The 20,461-nt window shown below is 32.4% G+C and overlaps 1 protein-coding gene across 1 annotated transcript in view; it reads left to right on the forward strand.

Annotated features, from left to right (window-relative positions):
* Nucleotides 1-471: 471 nt before the first annotated feature.
* LOC114330793 (trafficking protein particle complex subunit 8) overlaps nt 472-20,461 on the forward strand; it is a 65,813-nt gene continuing 45,823 nt past the window's right edge. The window contains exons 1-4 of the mRNA XM_028280202.2: nt 472-792; nt 4,052-4,502; nt 12,305-12,578; nt 20,124-20,404. Coding sequence (XP_028136003.2) covers nt 636-792; nt 4,052-4,502; nt 12,305-12,578; nt 20,124-20,404 — 1,163 coding nt within the window. The 5' untranslated portion in view covers nt 472-635. The remainder of the gene's footprint in view (nt 793-4,051; nt 4,503-12,304; nt 12,579-20,123; nt 20,405-20,461) is intronic.

A 20,461-nucleotide genomic window follows, 5' to 3' on the forward strand; every position in this document is an offset into this window, starting at 1 on the left:
TAGATAAATACCTTATAATCTTTTACAAACTTCCAAAAATATATAGGTCCGAAATGTTGACGACACACTTGTCTATTGGAATAAACTGTTTCAGGATCTATTATATTGTTTTTTTTAATGTGGAGAAACACAACACGGGATGATCAATGTAAACTAAAAATTCTACTCATAAAAATGGAGAGGAGGTTAATACACTTGATTAAAATTGTGACTAAATCTAATTAAAAACGTAACACCACTATAATAAAATAATTAAGCCACAAACTGTAAAATAAAAAGTAAATAAAAATTAATTTAATTGTCAACTGTCAGTTGTTAAATATGACAAGAGAATTGACTGACAGCGACATCTCTTGATTGGAATGGTAACTAATTTGCTGTCTTGACCTTGACAATTTACGTGAAACGTCTATGAGTATGTATGGTTTGTGATCAAGGCTACTCGTGAAAAATTATATTTATATCATTTGTCAAAAAATGGTACTAAATTGACACATTAAGGATGTGTTTCTGTGATTTAGGTGGTATTATTTGATAATGAAAACATAATACTATTTTCAAAAATAAATAAAAAGTATGTAAAAATTTTTGATGTAACTTCGTAAACGTTTGATTTCTTATATTTTTGGTATAATATGGCACAATACAAACAGAGTCCTCAAGATTTGATCAAAAATGCATTTACTCCCCAAATTGCTGTGATGTGCACTAACCTTGCAGAAAAAAGTTGCCAGAAAAATAACTTGGATTTTATAGAGCTGTTACAACCATTTTGCAAGCTCAACAATGATGGTATGTGTGTATTAACTATATTTAATAACATAAAATCTGTTGCTTACTTTTAAATGACACTTTTTGTTTGAATCCAAATAAGTTTAATATCATTAGGTTTATACCTTTCTAACAGATGAAGTTAGAACTGATAACAAGATAATTACTGCATGTTTCAAATTAAGATTCTGTCTAGATATTTTGTTGAGTGTTTTAAGAATCCAACAATTTTCTGCCCAAGTTTTAAGTTCTTCTTTGATATGTACATTTGACCATTTAAATGCTATTTCTTTCGATATTTTTGATTCTATGCTATTCATAGTATTTGCATGTAAGTTCACACTTCACATTATTTGTTTATGTTCCTAGAATCACTCATTTGCTGTAAATTTTGAATGTCCTAGGTGGGCGGTATTAATGTAATGCCTACTAAATCATACTCTTCGGACAGTGAGGCATCACTCTAATGTCACATTACCTTGTTGTATTCGGGGCACCAGACCAGTGGACAAGAAAAATAATTATAACACCAGGGTTGAAAGTGTTAAGCTTTTCATAATATTTCATATTTCAGATATTTGCACTGAAAAGTTATATAGACCTATTGAAGTATGGGTAATCTTTCAGTCAGTGGTGTTTGTTAAGTTTTCCCATTATTTGAATGTCTTTTTGAATTCCTTTTCTTATTGTATTTTTTATCTGTGCAAAATTTTCAAGGCAGATTCGATATTATTTAAACAATATTTTATTTATATTGTTTGTTTTATATTTCTATTTCTTTCAATCTTTTTGAGTCTGTGCTATTCATATTATTTGCCTGGAAGCTCATAGTTGTTTTTCTCTCTAGAAACTCTCATTTGCTGTATGTTTTGAATGTTTAACACCTTGGCTGCGTTTAGAGATATTTATTAACTTACATTGAGTGTGTTACTAGGCATATATGTACCGTATACCCTATTTGCCACAGTGCATTACGAGAAAGTTTACACAGCCAACCGTTAATCTAATAAGAGCTGTATTTGGTGTTAAGCTTTTCATATTCCAGATATTTCCACTGGAAAGTTATATACATCTATTACAGTATGTCTAATCTTTCAGTTGCTACATTATTTGGTATAAAGGTGGAAGACAATATTACATATTTGGTCAATCAATCCAATTATAAATCTTATTTTGTAATGTTTATCATAGACCATGTTCCTCACTGATATTTGTTAAGTTATCCCATTATTTGAACATGTCTTTGTGAAGTACTTTAACAAGTTAATACACCCCATTGGGTGGACAAGAGTATCCCTTGTTGGTGTCAAGACAAAATCTTGTAAACTGCTTAGGAGTGCCAGAGCTATATTTTCTTTATTTCTTGTCATAGAACAATTACAAATACCATTAGGTTTCTCATCGGAAAACCTATATGGTACATTAAAACTTGTCCCCCAAAGTGGGTGGATATAGTAGTTTTTTAGTAAAATACACAATCAGTGTCCACCCAAGTGGGTGGACAAAAATATAGCTGATTGAAACATATTTATTTATTTTGATTATGAACATTTTCCAAACATTCAAAATATAAACATGTTTTATCTGTGCATGTACTTATTACAAAAGTATTAGATTATTTTGTGTTATGTTGAAATTTATCTTTACCAAATAAAGTAGTAGTTGAATCTTACATAATCTTTCCACTTCGATCTCTTCCCCAAGATGCCAAAATCTGGAATCAATTTCTAGTAAAAAAGGAAACACATTTCATTTGTATATATTCTATTATTCAATGAATATGATTGGATCTCTACAGTGCCATCCATATCCTAAGACCCAAGAACATTTTCATTTCTTGGATATTTGTAATTTTTCTATCCTTTACACCTACTACTCCTTTTCATGGTATTATTTTGTAAAAACATTTAAGTATTTTTTTTTGTTTCTCTTACTATAGTTCAGTTACATCCTCAGATATAAATAATTGAAAATAATCAATGGGTTTTGCATTGGTTCTGTCAAGCAAAACATTTATTGTTTCCTCGTTTGTTAAAGAAAATTTCTGTTGATTGGAATATGTAAGTTCACTTCACTGTTCATTGCTGGCATTACCAATAACATCTTCACTTTGCTATATATCAATGTCACTTTCGTTATTATCATTTATCTTTTCAACATTTTTGTCACTTTTACTTCAGAGGTTCCCAACCCGTGTGCTGTGAAGTACCTGTAGGTGTGCCGCGAATTTGGATTATACTCACTACCATTATAGAGATTATTTACCCAAGTGTGCAGTGGCTGAACCAAATTTTAAGTTAGTGTGCCTCAAGCTAAAAAAGGTTGAAAACCGGTATTCTACTTTCTGGTGAATAATATTGGTTAGAATGACAGGCTAGAAACTGACTCCCTGATTCTTGAAATGACTCTCCATACTTTCTCCTATTCTCATTGCTATTTCGTCCAATTCTTTCGTAGTTAACTTTTTTACCAATGGCTACTTCTTATAAAAGAAACACTTTTTAAGTTCCATTGTATTTTAGTTATGAATAAACATCTAAATAAACCACTAATACTTATCTAAACATCAAACACATGCTACAATAAAATAAAGTTTTTTTACTGTCCATCCATATGGGTGTACACTCTTCTTTAAAATTAATCCTTTTTGGTAACATTTATTTTGGTTATTACATTTTCATTTTAGCTACGCATTTTGTCAAAAGGTATAGGGATCTATAATATAATTGCAGGTCATATTTTTCGATTTCAACTGCAGATGCCTTTTTACTAATTTAATTAATAAATCATTGTTGGACACCCAATTGGGTGGACACAAGTCAAAATTTGAGTTTTGTTGTCCACCCATTTCGGTAGACAATACAATATTTTGAGTTTATGGAATGAACATATTATATTATAGCACTTAACCTGTTAAACAATTTTTGTAAGAACTTAAAAGTGTATTATTTTTTAACCCTTAGTCTCCTAGCACATTTAGATTTTTTTTGACAGTTACTTCCCAACGGTACGTTTAAATCAGCTTTATTTTTTCAGTCATAACTTTTAGAGTACCTACAAATCTTATTCTGTATTTAAAACGAAATCATTTGAATGACATTTGAAGTATTAAACATCAGCTGATAACTAATAAATGATATTTTAATAGAACATTCTCAAATTAGATCTACATACTTCAATACTTGGGATATAAGGGTACCAAAATTTGGTGGTACTTAAAAGTACCGTGGGGAGACTAAGGGTTAATGTTTATCAACATTTGTGTTTTGTTTTATTTTAGTGTCATATAGAGATCCCAATGGATCCACACACATAGTCAGAAACTTAAAACTAACATTTTTGGATATATCATGGGTGCCTCCACAGCCGGCAGTGGCAAGAAAACTTTTAAACACATCAGTAAGCAGTGCACCTGAAAGTAAAAATACATCTGTTACAGTTGGAAACCATAATTTAGAAATACCTGCAAGTGCCCCTTGGTTCGAATCATGGAGACAAACGTTTTTAAAAGTACAATATCCATCGGACCATGAATTCACCAAACATTTTCTAGCTTGTATTTTAGTAGTCAGTTCCGCTGACAAAAATATAGATGAGACTTTTGATAATATGATAAAAGATTTAAATCAAGTTCATAATAAGGAACTTGGGAAACTTCCGAAGTGGTTCAACTCAGTGATCTTGAAATATTTTGTAATTATACATGACAACATAGACGGAGATATTAATGGGTAAGTAAATCATGCTTCTTATTCTTGACTGACTTTACAACTCTGGTTGAGTCTTCACCACATCCACTATAGCCCTCCATCTTCTACAAACAATAGTGTGCCGACATTTCCCTTTGTTGTTCCCATCCCAAATCCTAAATAAATCGGCTTCAACATCATCCTTTTTCTAAACCGACCTACTGATCTTGAAACAAAAAGCAATGACTACCTCAGCTAATTGAAATACCATTCGAAAATAATACTTCAACCAACTAAGATAGTTATCGTTCACCCTAGCTTAGCTTAGTCTCCCAAGGTATGTGTTCGTCTTGTCCTAATCTTAGAAATGAACTACGAAAGTTTAGAATGGAAGCAAACAAAACAGTATTTTTAACTAATCATGTTTATTGTTCAATAAAGATATAATAAAAATGTGACTTATTAAATGCATTAACAAATATGTTCAAATTCTTGCCAAAAACGAACAATATGTATGTAGATTATACTTATGTATGACTTGTGGTATTTGATTCGATGGTAACTCCTTGATGTCGAATGGTACAGCTGTTGACTTGTAGACCTAGGCAGATGTTGTGGCCCTAGGTCCCTGCAGCTACGGTCCTGGTGGTGTTGTAGATGTTGGGTGCTGCTGTCTATCTAGATAGATGCATCCTGTTGCCTTCGCCTTATGAGTAGCATCACTGGTGATGACTGCTTGTAGCTTCTGAAGGGAGAAAGGTTGATTTTATTCCCAAAAACTAGAAGATAAACACATATCAAACATCAAGAAGTAGAAACCAAAATGTACCAAGTCTACCATTCTTTAAGACATAATCAGAAAGAGTAGCAGATGGCAAGAATAAATTCAATAGAATTAATTACTAATAGTTAAACTATTTGATTACTAAAAGCATATCAATAGATGAAATGAAATATTCAAAATTAAATATCAAGACACGTGGAGAGTCGAGGTTAGGTATACCGTTTATACTACAACTTTGGGAAAAAAAAAATTTTATAACAAAAGTTGCCCCGAGAAAAGCTGGAAATTATTTTCATAATTGTAAATCCACCGCTAGAGGGCGTAATTGAATATCAAAAATTAAAAAATCGAAATTTTACAAAATGTGCCTAATGAAAGGGCACTGGAAATCCAATCATCGTATTCTTCATACAATTCTGTGCATATTTTATTTCACAAGTTTAAGTCTACCTGTGCAAATAAGAGGTGGGGGTGAGTGGGAACCTTGTTATGAAAAAATCGCTGTAAGTCCGGTTCTGCTTAATCGATTTTTACAAACTTGGTCTTGTTGAAAACAGCTCTGTTTCGTGAATGTAATAGTTATAATTGAAACATAAATAATGGAAACAGCCTATTACGTAATATGCCGGCTAGAAGGCGCTATTTATTTTTTTTTAGAAATCTAGTTTTCTTTGGAATATATTAAATACAAGTATGTATTTTTTTCCTGTATTACAAAATTAGACCAAATTAGCAACAGAATACCGAAAACCGCATGTCCATACCTTTTTTCTATCTCGAGATATCTTAAGAAACGTGTAAATTTTAAACATAACTGTTGCTGTCATATAAGTGGAAATAAATAGAAGAACGTAGTGTGCTATGAAAAAAAACAAAGGAACATTGTCCAGATGTCACTGTATATAATGAATCAAAACAACAATAAGACAAATAACACTATAAAATATAACAAAAAAAGAGTGTGTGTACTTTGTACGCGAGTAAGAAGTTATACTTCTATTATTATGATTTTAACGAAATAAATATATTTTAAACAGTTTAATTTTATTTTTATTTAAATATTATACTAATTTTAATACTTAAAATAATACCAAAAAAATAGCGGTAATATGTAAATTTTTATTAATTGTTGCCTCCGCGCATTTGCTTTTCTCTCGATGAATCGTAGAAAATGTAAAAACGTCAGATTTTCTACACAACTTTTTATTTTTATTTCATTATATTTTAATATCAATTATCCTATTCCCAACTAAGATAAATAAACTGTTATTGTCACCGGTAAACTAAGTTAAGGAAGTCAAAGTGGAAACAAGTAGTGTGCTATGGAAAAAATAGAACTATTAGAAGTATTAACTTCAAGAAGTCATCATGTGTCAAATCAGTAAAACATAAAAATTTGTGCATTGATGCTTTGTTCCGGTTTGTTTCTATTAAATTTTATATAAAATTTATACAGAGTTAAATTCAAGATGATTCTTACAAACTAAGAAGTATTTGACATGATAGCCACATTCTTTGAATTCATAACAAATGCAACTGTTGCGGCTAGAATATATGCAATGAAATATCCCCAAAGACGTCACCCCAGTAGTAGAGTTTTTCATATTTTTTCAGTTTTCATGAGTTTTCATACGGTGACATCTGGAAAATGTTCCTTTGTTTTTTTTCCATAGCACACTGCGTGCTTCTATATATTTCCACTTATATGATAGCAACAGTTATGTTTAAAATTTACACGTTTCTTAAGATATCTCGAGATAGAAAAAAAAGGTATAGACATGCATTTTTCGGTATTCTGTTGCTAATTTGGTCTAATTTTGTAATACAGGAAAAAAAATACGTACTTATATTTAATATTTCCAAAGAAAACTAGATTTCTAAAAAGAAAATAAATAGCGCCTCCTAGCCGGCATATTACGTAATAGGCTGTTTTCAAATTATAACTATTACATTGACGAAAAAGAGCTGTTTTCAACAAGACCAAGTTTGCAAAAATCGATTAAGCAGAACCGGACTTAAAGCGATTTTTTCATAACAAGGTTCCCACTCACCCCACCTCTTATTTTCACAGGTAGACTTAAACTTATGAAATAAAATATGCGCAGAATTTTATAAAGAATACGATAATCGGATTTCCAGTGCCCTTTCATTAGGCAAATTTTGTAAAATTTCGATTTTTTTATTTTTGATATTCCATTACGCCCTCTAGCGGTGGACTTACAATTATGAAAATAATTTCCAGGCTTTTCTCGAGGCAACTTTTCTTATAAAATTTTTTTTTTCCCAAAGCTGTACTATAAACGGTTCCTGAGATATGGCCGAGCGCCATTCTTATTGGGACACCCGGGACAGTATGTCACAAACTACTCACCCCAAGAGAATATGGTCTAATAAATTGAGGCCTTATCTAAATCTCATCTCTTTAAATAAATTAATTTTGCCCTCTCTCCATTATTGTCACTGTTATTGAAATATGACAGCGCACAGTATGAGGAGATGGACAACCATGTTCCATATTTAAAGACATACATAGAGAGTAAGAATATATGAAGTACATTTAGTATGTTCAGTTGATGATTTAAATGAAAAGAGAAATAGTAAATAGAAGATAACAAAAGAGGGCGCCAACGAGTTTTTAACGAAGAAAACAGGTAAAACAAATAGAAGATTATTACCAATGAAATATTAAAGAAAATAAAGTAAAATAATTATTTAAAAATAAAATAGCAAAGATGTGACGTTTGTAACGTCTACCTTCTGGTCTCTAAAAAAAGAATGTGTGTGTACCTACTTTGTACGCACGTAAGAAGTTATACTTCTATTATATGATTTAAACGAAATTAATATACTTTTTATTTATATTTTGTTTAAATATTAAACTAATTTATACTTACTACTTCTCAAACATTTTTATTAGAACAGTGCCAAAAATTAAAATAATAAAAGAATAAAACACATGCAAACACATTAAACAAGCCACAAATGATGTCTGAACATTAATTGTCGAAATTTTTTTTAACTAAATACGTATTTTCTGAAAATACAATTATATAATAAATATACTTACAATCATAAAATGTATTAAAAAAAACAAAAAAGAAAGTTTCTATTGGGACTCGAACCAGCGCTGATAAGAGCGGTTGGTATTGGAATTCATTCGCCTTCTCCGCTTAGCCACGGACACTATGTGTCATTATTTACGAAGATCGACTAACTAAACGGATTAAACTTGTGATATTGTGATATTTTGAAAATTGATCAAATTATTTTAATTTTGAATTGAAATGATTTAGAATTTAAAAAATACAACAAAAAATAGAGTAAAAAAACAATATATTAGGTGAATATTGATAGAAATTTTGATGGTAATCAAATTATATAAATAAAAGTATTACATACTATGTATTTTGGCAGATCAAATAGGTAGGTTTATACCCATGATACATTAACAATTATTACGTACCTGTTGCTTTTAAAAACTATTTAAAAGTCACTACAATATTATAAACTTTTTTGTTTCTGTCCTCACAACAATAAAACTAATATATTATACATTTGTTTACCTTTACCTCCAAACCACAGCTGCCATATCGGATAATTTTTGACATGCCATTTGAACATCCAATCAGAACAAAGTTATAATGCGCATGCGCCGGGCTGATAGGTTTTAACATATAAAAAAATCACCCTCTATCGCCGGTAAAGAAGTAAAGAAGTATAACTTCAAAAATATTGTCTTTAACACTCTGTCTTCCTCTGATCTTACCACATGACCTGACCATCTTATACGATTAGCTTTTATGTCTGATGATGTTTTCAGTACCAATTCAGCATTACAGCGCCTTCTCCACCATCATTCTGAGAACCTTCCTTTCAAATACCAACTGCTTATTTATTGCCCACTGGTGTAGAGTCCATGTTTCCCTTCCATATGTAACAACTGGGCGAATGATTAACATGTACAGTCTTAATTTAGATTATATTTTTATCAGCTTAGATCTTAACAATGGTGATATATGCAGTATAATACTTTATTCCCCGCAGCTATCCTTACTGAGACCTTTTTTAGTAAATAAGTAAATAAACTAAATTATGCACAATAAATAGAAAAAAGGAAGTAAGTTGTTTTCACTGTGTGTTTTCTAAGTACTTACATTTGTCAATTTTCCTTAAAACTCCATGAATATGAATTGGGACACTATGTTTTCCAAGGGGTCTACTGTTGCTTCTTTTCATTTGTTAAGTGCTGTCTCCGAATCGGAGGTTGGATATCATCAATACTATCTTTACTCTATCTACAGCTGCTCTGAAGAGTTCTATTGAACAGCATTTAAACCAGTCCCTTAAATTTTTCAACCATGACCTTCGTGCTATACTCCTTCCTCCTCTTATCTTTCCCCATATTATCAATCTTAGCATTACATATGGTTGTCCCCTCATTACATGTCCTAGATATTGTAACTTTATTATTTTTATTGTGTTGATTATTTTGTATCGTTTGCCCATTACTTCCATGTTCGTTTTCTTCTGTGTTCATGCTATTTTTAACATCTTTTGACAACACAACAATTTTCAAATAAAGACTTATTTTTTTTAATTTATTGTTAAGAGATATTATTTATAAGTATCATCATCATCATCATCATCATCATCATCATCAGTGGCGTTACAGCTCTTTATGAGCCAAAACCTTCTTCAGAACAATCCTCCATTCGTCCCTGTCTCTGGCAACTCTTCTCCATGCTCTAATTCCAATAGATTTTAAATCAGTTTCTATGTTGTCTTGGTACCGAAGTCTCGGTCTTCCTCTTGCTCGTTGTCCTATCGGCCCTCTTCGGTCAAAAACTTTTCTGACTATGGCATCTTCCTCTCGCCTGATTACATGACCTATCCATCTAAGGCGTGCTACCTTAATGAATTGTACAACGTCAGGTTCTCCAAAATTTTTATACAACTCAAAGTTGTAACGCCTGCGCCACAAACCTTTTTCTTTTATGCCACCATATATTCGTCTTAGAATTTTTCGCTCAAAACGTTTGAGCAGTTCTTGGTCATTCTGAGTAAGCGACCAAGTTTCTGAGCCATATGTTAGCACTGGTCTTATTAGTGTTTTGTAGACAGTCAATTTAATTTTTCTAGGTATTTTTGAGGCCATCTGTCTTCTTAAGCCATAGTAGCACTTATTGGCGAGCACTATTCTTCTTTTAATTTCTTCACTGACATTGTTATCTTTAGTTAGCAGCGAGCCTAAGTATATGAAGGTGTCGACAACTTCCAGTTCGAGGTCGTCAATTATTATTCTTGTAGGTATCGGGTTGCTTGACCTAGTGCAACACACATATTTGGTCTTTTAAACATTTATATTTAGCCCCATTCTCTGTGCAGATGCTCTTAACGACCGAATTGCTTCAGTCAGAGATTCTTTAGATCTTTCTATGATGTCTATGTCATCTGAGTATCCGACAATTTGTACTGATTTGTTAAAGATAGTACCATTCGTATTAATTTGGGACTCTCGAATTATTTTTTCTAATGCCAGGTTAAATAAGAGACACGATAGTCCATCACCCTGTCTTAGTCCATTTTTGCAATGGAAGGGTCTTGAGAAATCGTTCTGGATTTTTACCACGCTCTCTGCTCCTGTGAGCGTAAGTTCAGTTAATTGGACAAGATGAAACGGTATTTTAAATTCTACCATAGCAAGTAAAAGTTTGCCTCTATTAACTGAGTCGTATGCGGCTTTAAGTCCACGAATATGTGGTGGGTGTCGACGCCGAACTCTAGGGTTTTTTCAAGGATCTGCCTCATTATTTATAAGTATAATACATAAATATTTAAGTTGCTTATAATTCCATAACCTTTTACTAATAATAATATACAATAGCAAGAGAAGAGTGTAATATCCAAGGTTATCAACGAAAACTTTTCGTTTATAAATTCGCAAAGTCTGTGCGTTAGTGCGTTGCCGCTCCTGCAATACTTAGAGCAGATTTATCGATGGATTATTTACTTTTGTCTTCTGAATCCAAATCTGAAAACGGCATTTCGATATCTCTAACCGTCTTCGAGATAATCGACCTCAAAGTCTAAAATGTGACGTCACATTCCTTTTATTTCCTGCTGACACACTAAACGTCAGCTGATATCGTTGCTAGTAAGTAGGCTAGTTTTTTAATGTGAATTTGTTAAGCAATGCATAGGCTATTAATATTTGAGTTTGACACTTCGTGAATGTCAAACTAAATTTTAAATTAAGTATTAATAAAATATCAATGACATTTGATAGTGAATTTAATTATTATATAAAATAAATAAGATGTTCAAAAATATAATTTGAGTATATTTTGAAAGCAATAATTTATTACCAACTTTAAAAAGGTTTATACGAGTATACAGCCTCTTCTTTAATGGGAGTACCTAATGATAAATGGACTGTTTTATTTGTTATGAAATGAAAATTGTTATTATAGTCGGTTCGCCAAACTCAGACACAACTGGCTAGTGATTTTAGTAGGTAATTTTTTGTTTTTTGTCAATTTTGCCAAAATTGTCAAAATTACTAATTATTTAGTAATTATTAACTTTTAGTAATTTTTTTTTGCCAAATTACTGACTAAAATCACTAGCCAGTTGTGTCTGAGTTTAGCGAACCGACTATATGAAATGTTGTTTGGAATAAAAAATTATGGTCTGATACGTGCAATTACATCCTTCTAATGGAAAAAAATATTTGAAGATTTTTCTCAAATTATGGATCCAAAGTTATTCTTCATAAAAAGCTCTTCATGGTCTAAGATTTATGATGCAACCATCATATATCAAATTTTATTAATTTTATACGAGGTATATAAAAAATATGAATTTCGATCAAGAGTAAAGTACCTTTATAGTTCACAACATTTAAATTAGAATGATATAATTGCACATTAAAACATAATTTTTAATTCTAAACAACTTTTCATAATACCAATTTTCCATATTATGAATTAAAATACGTAAATAAACAAAGTTTTCGTTATGATAATGCTCGCATTTTCAGCTTATTTTTTTTCTGTTTTAGTGTTAATGAGTCATTTGATGCAATGAAGAGAAAACATGGGCCATCAAATTGTTTTCTATTAAAATTGAATTCAAGACCTTCCGGTAGTTCCACAGCAGAACATTTACCTGATCCTTGGAACCAGTTTATAAGTAATTCAGTTGATGTGGAAGATTTTGCCCCTTCCGTAGAAAGTAAATCTATGAAGTCTTCCTTAGAGATTGGACAAGAAGCTGACGAAGTTAAAAATATAAATTACCACCCTCTTAGTCCAGTCAATGATGGTATTTTATTGGTAAGTACATAGTCAGCCATTTAATCTTATTCTTTAAGTGTCGTCTCCCAATGAAAGGTTGGATATCATCATCACTATCTTTACTTTATCTACCCCTGCTCTGAAGCAGGGGTAGATAAAGATTGCACTGCATTTAAACACTTACTTATTCTTTTCGTCAAGATATAAGAAATTTGACCTGACGCTGGTGGGATGTCCCTACCGATTTAGTATCATAATAAATAGTTGACATTACTAATCCCTCAATTGTCTTTGCGACGGGTGGCAATAGTTTTGGGACAGCTACTAGGGCCGTACTTTATATTATTTACAGAACTGACTCGTTACCTATCAATGCAAATACATTATTAAAATTAAAATTTCTAGACAATGTATTAAAAATTTTGTTTACTGTAGACGAATTCGTTTAGTCATCTGAAATTAACTTGCTTGGAATCAATTACAAACGATCACAAACAATTTTTATGTCCAATGCGCTCATTACGTGAATTTTATGGAGTTAGATTATAATGTGTTTTATATCGTTTTCACTTTAAACAAAATGGACTTCCGATAATGCAGCTTTCTATCTTTAAATAAAAAAATTAAAGAATCATTAGAAAGAGCATTAGTTAAAGATAAGATATACCTCTAATTATTATTCTATAGCTTTACACATAATTCTCGTGCTTATAGGTATTTAGGTAAAATTAAGTATCATTTATTTATCCAGAAAACATACATTATGAAAGGGGGGCAAACATATTTAAGTTTGACATTTGCACATTCAGGCAGTTATTTTCTTGCATTTAGATAGAAGGTTAGATCGCGAGTATTCAAGTAAAATGTCTGAAGACGGTGAAGCTAGTGCTAAGTGTAAAACACGTGTACATTTATCTGATGATGCCAAAGAAATTATTAGGAATGTTTATCAAACTGTGAAAGAAGATAATCCAAATTCAGAAGACGGTAAATTCCTCATCAAGACAACATCTCGACTGACAAGGATGCCATATACAACAGTGTGGAAAATTGTTACGAATAGAATTCAACCTCGTAAAAAGCGGAGTGACTTTTCTACACATAAAGCAGTAAATGAAAAAGATGCTGAGGTAATTAGAAGAGCAATTTACAATTTCTATTCAAAGAACCTAGTTCCAACGCTTAGTATGATCTACGATCAACTTGTTAAAGACTATTCCATTACCTATTCGCCTTCAACTTTATCAAGCTTTTTGAATCACATTGGTTTTCGATACAAGAAAATTAATAAGCGATCATCAATAATGGATTCTCCTCGTCTAATTAAATGGAGAAATGAATACTTGGATGCTTTATCTAAATTTAGAGATGAAGGAAGACCGATATTTTATCTAGATGAAACATGGTTCGATACCCACGATACTGCTCAAAAAGGTTGGACAGACGATTCTATTAAATGTGCACCCAATTATCCAATTAATAGAGGTCAGCGAATAATTATTCTGAACATTGGATCCAAAAATGGCTGGCTTGGAGGGGAAAGTTTTTTATTATCGGCAAAAAACATTAAAGATTCAAAGCTGGACTACCATGAAAATATGACAAGTAGCTTGTTTAAGGAATGGTTTGAAAAGAAGGTGTTGCCAAATTTGCCTCCAAAAAGTGTAATTGTAATGGATAACGCAACGTATCACAGCGAACAAATTAGAAAAATCCCCGGTGTAGGTTCGACAAAAAAACAGATATCTGATTTTTTGTATGACAATGATTTGTACTTTGAAGAAACATATACAAAAAAATAAATGTTGGAAGTTCTTCACACAAAAGTGTTTGAGAAACAATTTGTTATAGACGAATTAGCCAAACGTGATGGTCATAATGTATTGCGATTACCTCCTTACTTCTGTGTCTTCAACCCCATTGAATTAATCTGGAGCCAACTTAAGGAAAGTTTACGGCGAAACAACTGCTGTCCCAAATTTAGTAGCGAATCGGTGTCACATGTTGTAGAAGAAATAAAAAAGATTTCCCCAACACTGTGGCAAAATTGTGTTTCACATGTTATAAAAACGGAAGATCATTACAGAACATTAACCTCACATATTAAACCAATAATTATAACATTAGATAACGATTCTAGTGAAGATGACAGCGATAGTGACATAGAGTTGTAATTTGTATTTATTTTTTTCCGTCTAAACTTCAAATTTTATTTTTCTATGTTATTTTCTATGTTATTTTTTATTATGTTATCTTTTTAATTCTGATTTTTGCTACCACTCTTTTAATCTTTTATTGTTATTATCATTAATTTCCTTAATTTCTTTAATTTGTTCATTTCTCTTATTTCATTGTACATAATAATATACCTATAACTACATAGATATAAATACGTAATAAATATAATGATATGATATTTAAATTTATATTTATTATTCCAACCCCATTAAAATATTATATCTACTTGAAGACTTAATTTTTTTTGTTAAGGGGATGGGTACGAACTTTCGGCTTTAAGCCGTTACGTTATTACCGAGGGCCGAAAGTCCCTGAAAACTTCTATAATGTTTATTTTAATTAGTTACAGGGGTGAAAAACTAAGAGAAAATTTAGTGTGATTTTTAATTTCAAATATCTCATTCAAAAGAAACTTTTAATTCATTCCAAGGGACTTTCGGCCCTCGGTAATAAAGTAATTTTTCATTATGCGTTTAAATTTTTCAAAAATACTTACATATTAGTTTTCTCAGGATTCGAAAAAAATGATTACATTTAAAACACATTGAAAATTTTGACAGGCGTCAAAATTTTGTATTTGTTCCTTTCCCCTTAATTTTAGCGAATCCGCTCCTGGAGGGTTTGTTGTTTGTTATTATGATACTAAATCGGTAGGGACATCCCACCAGCGCCAGGCCAAATTTCTTATATCTTGACGCAAATAATACTTACTCCGTGACTTTACAACCCTTCGTGGGTTTTAGCCGACTCGACAACATGCCTCCACTGTTTTCTGTCTTGAGCAACCTCCATCCAATTCTCCACGCCCATCGCGCTTAGGTCTCCTGCTATATTATCTCGCCACCGGAGTCGAGGGCTTCCGCGTGGTCTCCTTCCAGTTGGGACTTCTTCCCACACCAGTCTTACTGTTCTTTGGTCAGAATGTCTTCTGAGGTGTCCTGCCCATTGGAGTCTTCTGGACTTTATTTATTTTATGATGTTGACGTCTGGGTAAACTTCTTCAAGCTCATTGTTAGTTCTTATCCTATATTGTCCTGATGCGTCATCCACCACAGGACCAAAGATCTTCCTTAGGATTTTTCTTTCCCAAACACGTAGTTTCTCTTCGTTTGCTTTTGTTATCGTCCACGTTTCGCTTCCATACATCACAACGGGTCATATGATTGTTTTATAAACTTGTATCTTCGTACGTCTTGTTAGTTGTCTCGATTTTACAAGATTTTGGAGGACCGGCCTGTATCCTATTGTTTATTTCTTGTGATCCGTTATTGTCTTCAGTTATTGTTGTTCCAAGATACTTGAATTCTCTAACGCGCTCAAAGTCATCGATGGTGATGTTCTGACCGATTCCGTCTTTGCTTTGGTTATTGCGGCTGATATACATATATTTCGTCTTGTTTTCGTTGATTTGGAGCCCCATCTTCTCTGCTTCCTTCTCGAACCTCACGAAAGCCTCCTTCATCCTTAATCGTGTGTTTCCCATTAGATCGATATCGTCTGCAAATGCCAGTAGTAAGTTTGGTCCTTCTCGATGAAATACTGTATTCGGTTTTTCGATTCTTGCACTTCTGATTATGTGTTCCAGAGCTAAGTTGAAGAGTTGTGGTGAAAGTGCATCTCCCTGTTTTAGTCCATTGTTTATTTCAAATGTCTCAGAGTATTGTTGTCCAACTCTCACCTTACATCGTAACCGTTCCATACACATCCGCATTAACCTGACTAGTTTTTTTTGAAAGCCAAGTTCCTGCATTGCTGTCCACAGTCTAGCCCTGCATACTCTATCAAATACTTGTTTAAAATCTATGAACATCTGATGAAGCTCACAATCAAATTCCCAGCATTTAAACCAGTCCCTTAAATTCTTCAACCAGGACACTCTCTTTTTTCTTATACTCATTTGTTCTCTTATCTTTCAATTATTATCAGTCTTAGCAGTTCATATTGCTGTCCCCTCATTAGGTGTCCCAGATATTATAACTTTCTTATTTTTATTGTCTTTATTATTTCACATTCTTTGCCCATTTCTCTCAATATTTCCTTGTTAGTTTTCTTCTGTGTCCATGCTCTAGGCATCCTCCTGTAACACCACACTTTTAAGGACTGTAGCTTATTTATGTGTTCTTGCTGCAATGTCCAGCTTTCAAGTATATATTGCAGTATCTGAAACATGTAGAATCTCAGAGCTCTTACTCTCAGTTCTAATTTAAGGTCTTTGTTGCAGAGAATTTTTACATTTTTACAAAAGCATCTCTTGCTATTTCTATCCTGGCCCTTACTTCTGTTGTTGGAACATTATTGTCTGAAATCCAGTTTCCTAGGAATTTGTATTCATCAACCCTTTCTATCTATACATTTCCCAAATGTATGTTTGTTTGTATATTTGTTTTCTTTGTTATTATCATGTATTTGGTCTTTTTATTTTCATCTTTAGTCCATATTTTTCACGGAAACTGTTTGTTTTGTTTAGCAGTAATTGGAGTTGTTCAGCAGAGCTTGCCATAGTCACAGTGTCATCTGCATATCTTATGATGTTAATAGAGCTTCCGTTAATTATTATTCCTTCACTTTGAGATAGTAATGCTTCTTTAAAAATGGCTTCACTATATACATTAAATAGTAATGGCGACATAATACATCCCTGCCTAACTCCCCTCCTAGTGTCAATTTCTGGACTGGGTTTGTTATCTATTACAATTTGTTCTCTTTGATATGAGCCATTTGATAAATAAAGTAATTTTTTTATATTACATATTTTAATTTACAATCTGCTTCATCGAAGCTATAGTAAATAGTTTTAATGTTAAATACATGAGGGAGAAGCTGCCCTGTGGCAACCCTGCTATTATATTTTTTTACCATTATATCATAATATATTTAATTTATTAAATCTGTTGGCCATAGTTTCTTCAGTGGTCTTGCGAATTCGGAAGGAGCGTTTAGCAGTCTTGCTTCATCATTTGGATGACTTCTCAGTCCATCAAGGTAGCTCTTTGTGATCCTTTGAATTTCTTCCTCTATCAAAGGTGTAGCTGAATCTTCGTGTAGGGTTTTATTGCTTACATACCAGGGCACGTTGAATATCATTCTCAATATTTTTGATTGGACTCTTTGTATCTTGATGTTTGATGGCTTTGAGCAACCCCAGAGTTGAACACCATAAGTCCAAATTGGTTTTATCATAGATTTATACAGGAGCAGTTTATTTTCAATATTGAGTTTTGATTTTCGACCATTAAGCCAGATCATTTGTCGTATTTTGATGTTGATCTGGGGTTTCTTGGCTTGAATGTGCGGCTTCCATGTTAATCTTTTGTCAAGGGTTAGTTCCAAATATTTGACTTGTGTGCTGACTGGTAATTGTGTATCATTTAATGTTATTGCTGGACATCCTTCGGTTTGTTAATGTAACTTGGGTTGACTTCGTTTCATTTACTTTCACCTTCCATTTGTTGAGCCATGCTCCCAATTGGTCAAGGTGGTTTTGCAGTTGTGCAGATTTGATAATGGGGTCTTCATTGACAGCGATTATGGTGGTGTCATCAGCGAAAGTTGAGATTCGGGTTGTTTCAGTGGTTGGGATATCTGCAGTAAATAATAGGTAAAGGAGAGGACCCAGGACGTTACCCTGTGGAACGCCTGATTTAACACTAGAAGCACCAGAGCGGTCATTTTGACTGCTTTCTATTTTTGACCCTCTGTATTACTTATTCATAGTTGTTTTAGAAAGTTGATAGTTTAGGACTTTTCCTAGATATATTTGAGGATTATAATTCCTCATTTATAGGTACTTAGCGTAATTACTTTTTGAGATGTGTTACTCTATATCTAGAAGCACCAGGGCAGTAATTTTGACTGCTTTCTATTTTTGACCATCTGTATTACCTATTCATAGTGATTTTGGAAACTTGATAATTTAGGACTTTGATACATCTATTTAAGGATTACAATTTCTCTTTTACAGGTAGGTACTTAGTGTAATTACTTTTTGAATATGTTGATGTCTACCTATAAAAAAATGCCGTCCTTATTATGGAGAAAAAGTACCAGATCTGAGCGATTATCAACAGATAAATTTGCACTTGCGTCAGCAATATGGAACCCATCTATTGAGAATTGTATATTTTGCTATACCTATATTTGGCTAAAATATATCTATTTACGAACAGCTTTTTTCCACGAAGGCAAAATGTCACTTCACCCAGTACATGGCGTATAAACCTGATAAGTTTGGAATTAAATTCTGGCTTACAGCTAATGTCTAGTCTAAATATTAATTGAACGGATTTCCTTACCTAGGGATAGATGAACAACGTGCAGACAATCAACTTCTCGGGGAACATGTAGTTCAGTAGAGCCATCTAATGAGAACATTTATTTATAAAAGAAGTACTGTCATGATGCATAAAAAGTATTACGAAAGAAGGCTACCAGCAGTGTTGCAGCTGATAACAATAACCCGAGCAATATAAGATATTTATCCGTCAATAAAAAAAAACGAAAAGATGGAATTATACAAATCAAAAATTTCCAAACACGAAGACTTGAGCTAACCATGGAAACCAGTTGTACCAGAGAAAAATGATCAAAAATGTTCTAGATAGTACAAATCAGAGATACAACACCTGAATTAAATAATAAACGTAGGCAGTGGCAAACAGGGAACTGCAACAAAAATAAAACATGTGAAATTTGGCATATACCTATGTATTTCTATGTATTTCTATTTCTTGTACAAGCAAAATTTAAAAAAATTGCTACTGCATAAATTCTGGTTAAATAATTTAATAATTTATTTAAATTAATTAAATATGTCTTTTATTAGTAGGTATTAACACAAAATAGGTTTATTTCAAGTAAAAAAGGATACAAAAACGACTGGCGATATAAAATTCTAATACCCGTCATCTTGACCGCTCCGGTGCTTCTAGGTATGCAAAAATGCTGGTGCTTCTAGTGTTAATGGGAAAATATGTGGAAGTTGCTGTGTTATATTTTACTTTGAAGTAACGATCTTCAATGTAGGATTTCATAATTAGGTAGTAGGGGGTTGGAAGAATACTTTTGAGTTTGTATAAGAGTCCAGTGTGCCATACTCTGTCAAATGCCTTTTCTACATCTAAGAATGCCGCTGTGCAATATTTTTTCCTCAATAGCAATAAGGATTTTTGTTATAATTCTATGAGTCTGTTGTGTTGTGGAGTGTCTCTAAAGCCAAACTGGTGTGTGGGTATTTCTACATCTAGGTTAATGTCCTTCTTCAGTCTATGAAGTAGTAGTCAATATAGTCTATAAAGTAATACATTAATAAAAAACAAGGAAGATACCTTTAAGCTATTTGGTTTTCAGGATGATTTTTTAATTGATATTGACCATCAAAGGATTATAATTAATAAACCAAAATTAACTCATGGCCATTGTTTGTCTACAGAAGATATAGAGCAAGTTAAATTTCTTATATACGAATTTTCTAAAGGTTGTTTGATACCATACATAGAAAAACAAATACATTCCTTAAATGAAGTAGTTGCTAATAGAAAGGGAGTCAGCAAATCATTATTCAGTGCTACAAAAAGATGGTTCACTCAGAATAAACCTGGTACGAGTGCTGCAGCTATTAACAATCTGGTGTAAGTAATATTTTTTAAACTTCAATTTCAAAGTTAGTGATTCTTTATAATTCATCT

This window comes from Diabrotica virgifera, chromosome 10 (genome assembly GCF_917563875.1).
Source record: "Diabrotica virgifera virgifera chromosome 10, PGI_DIABVI_V3a".
Taxonomy (NCBI): Eukaryota; Metazoa; Arthropoda; class Insecta; order Coleoptera; family Chrysomelidae; genus Diabrotica; species Diabrotica virgifera.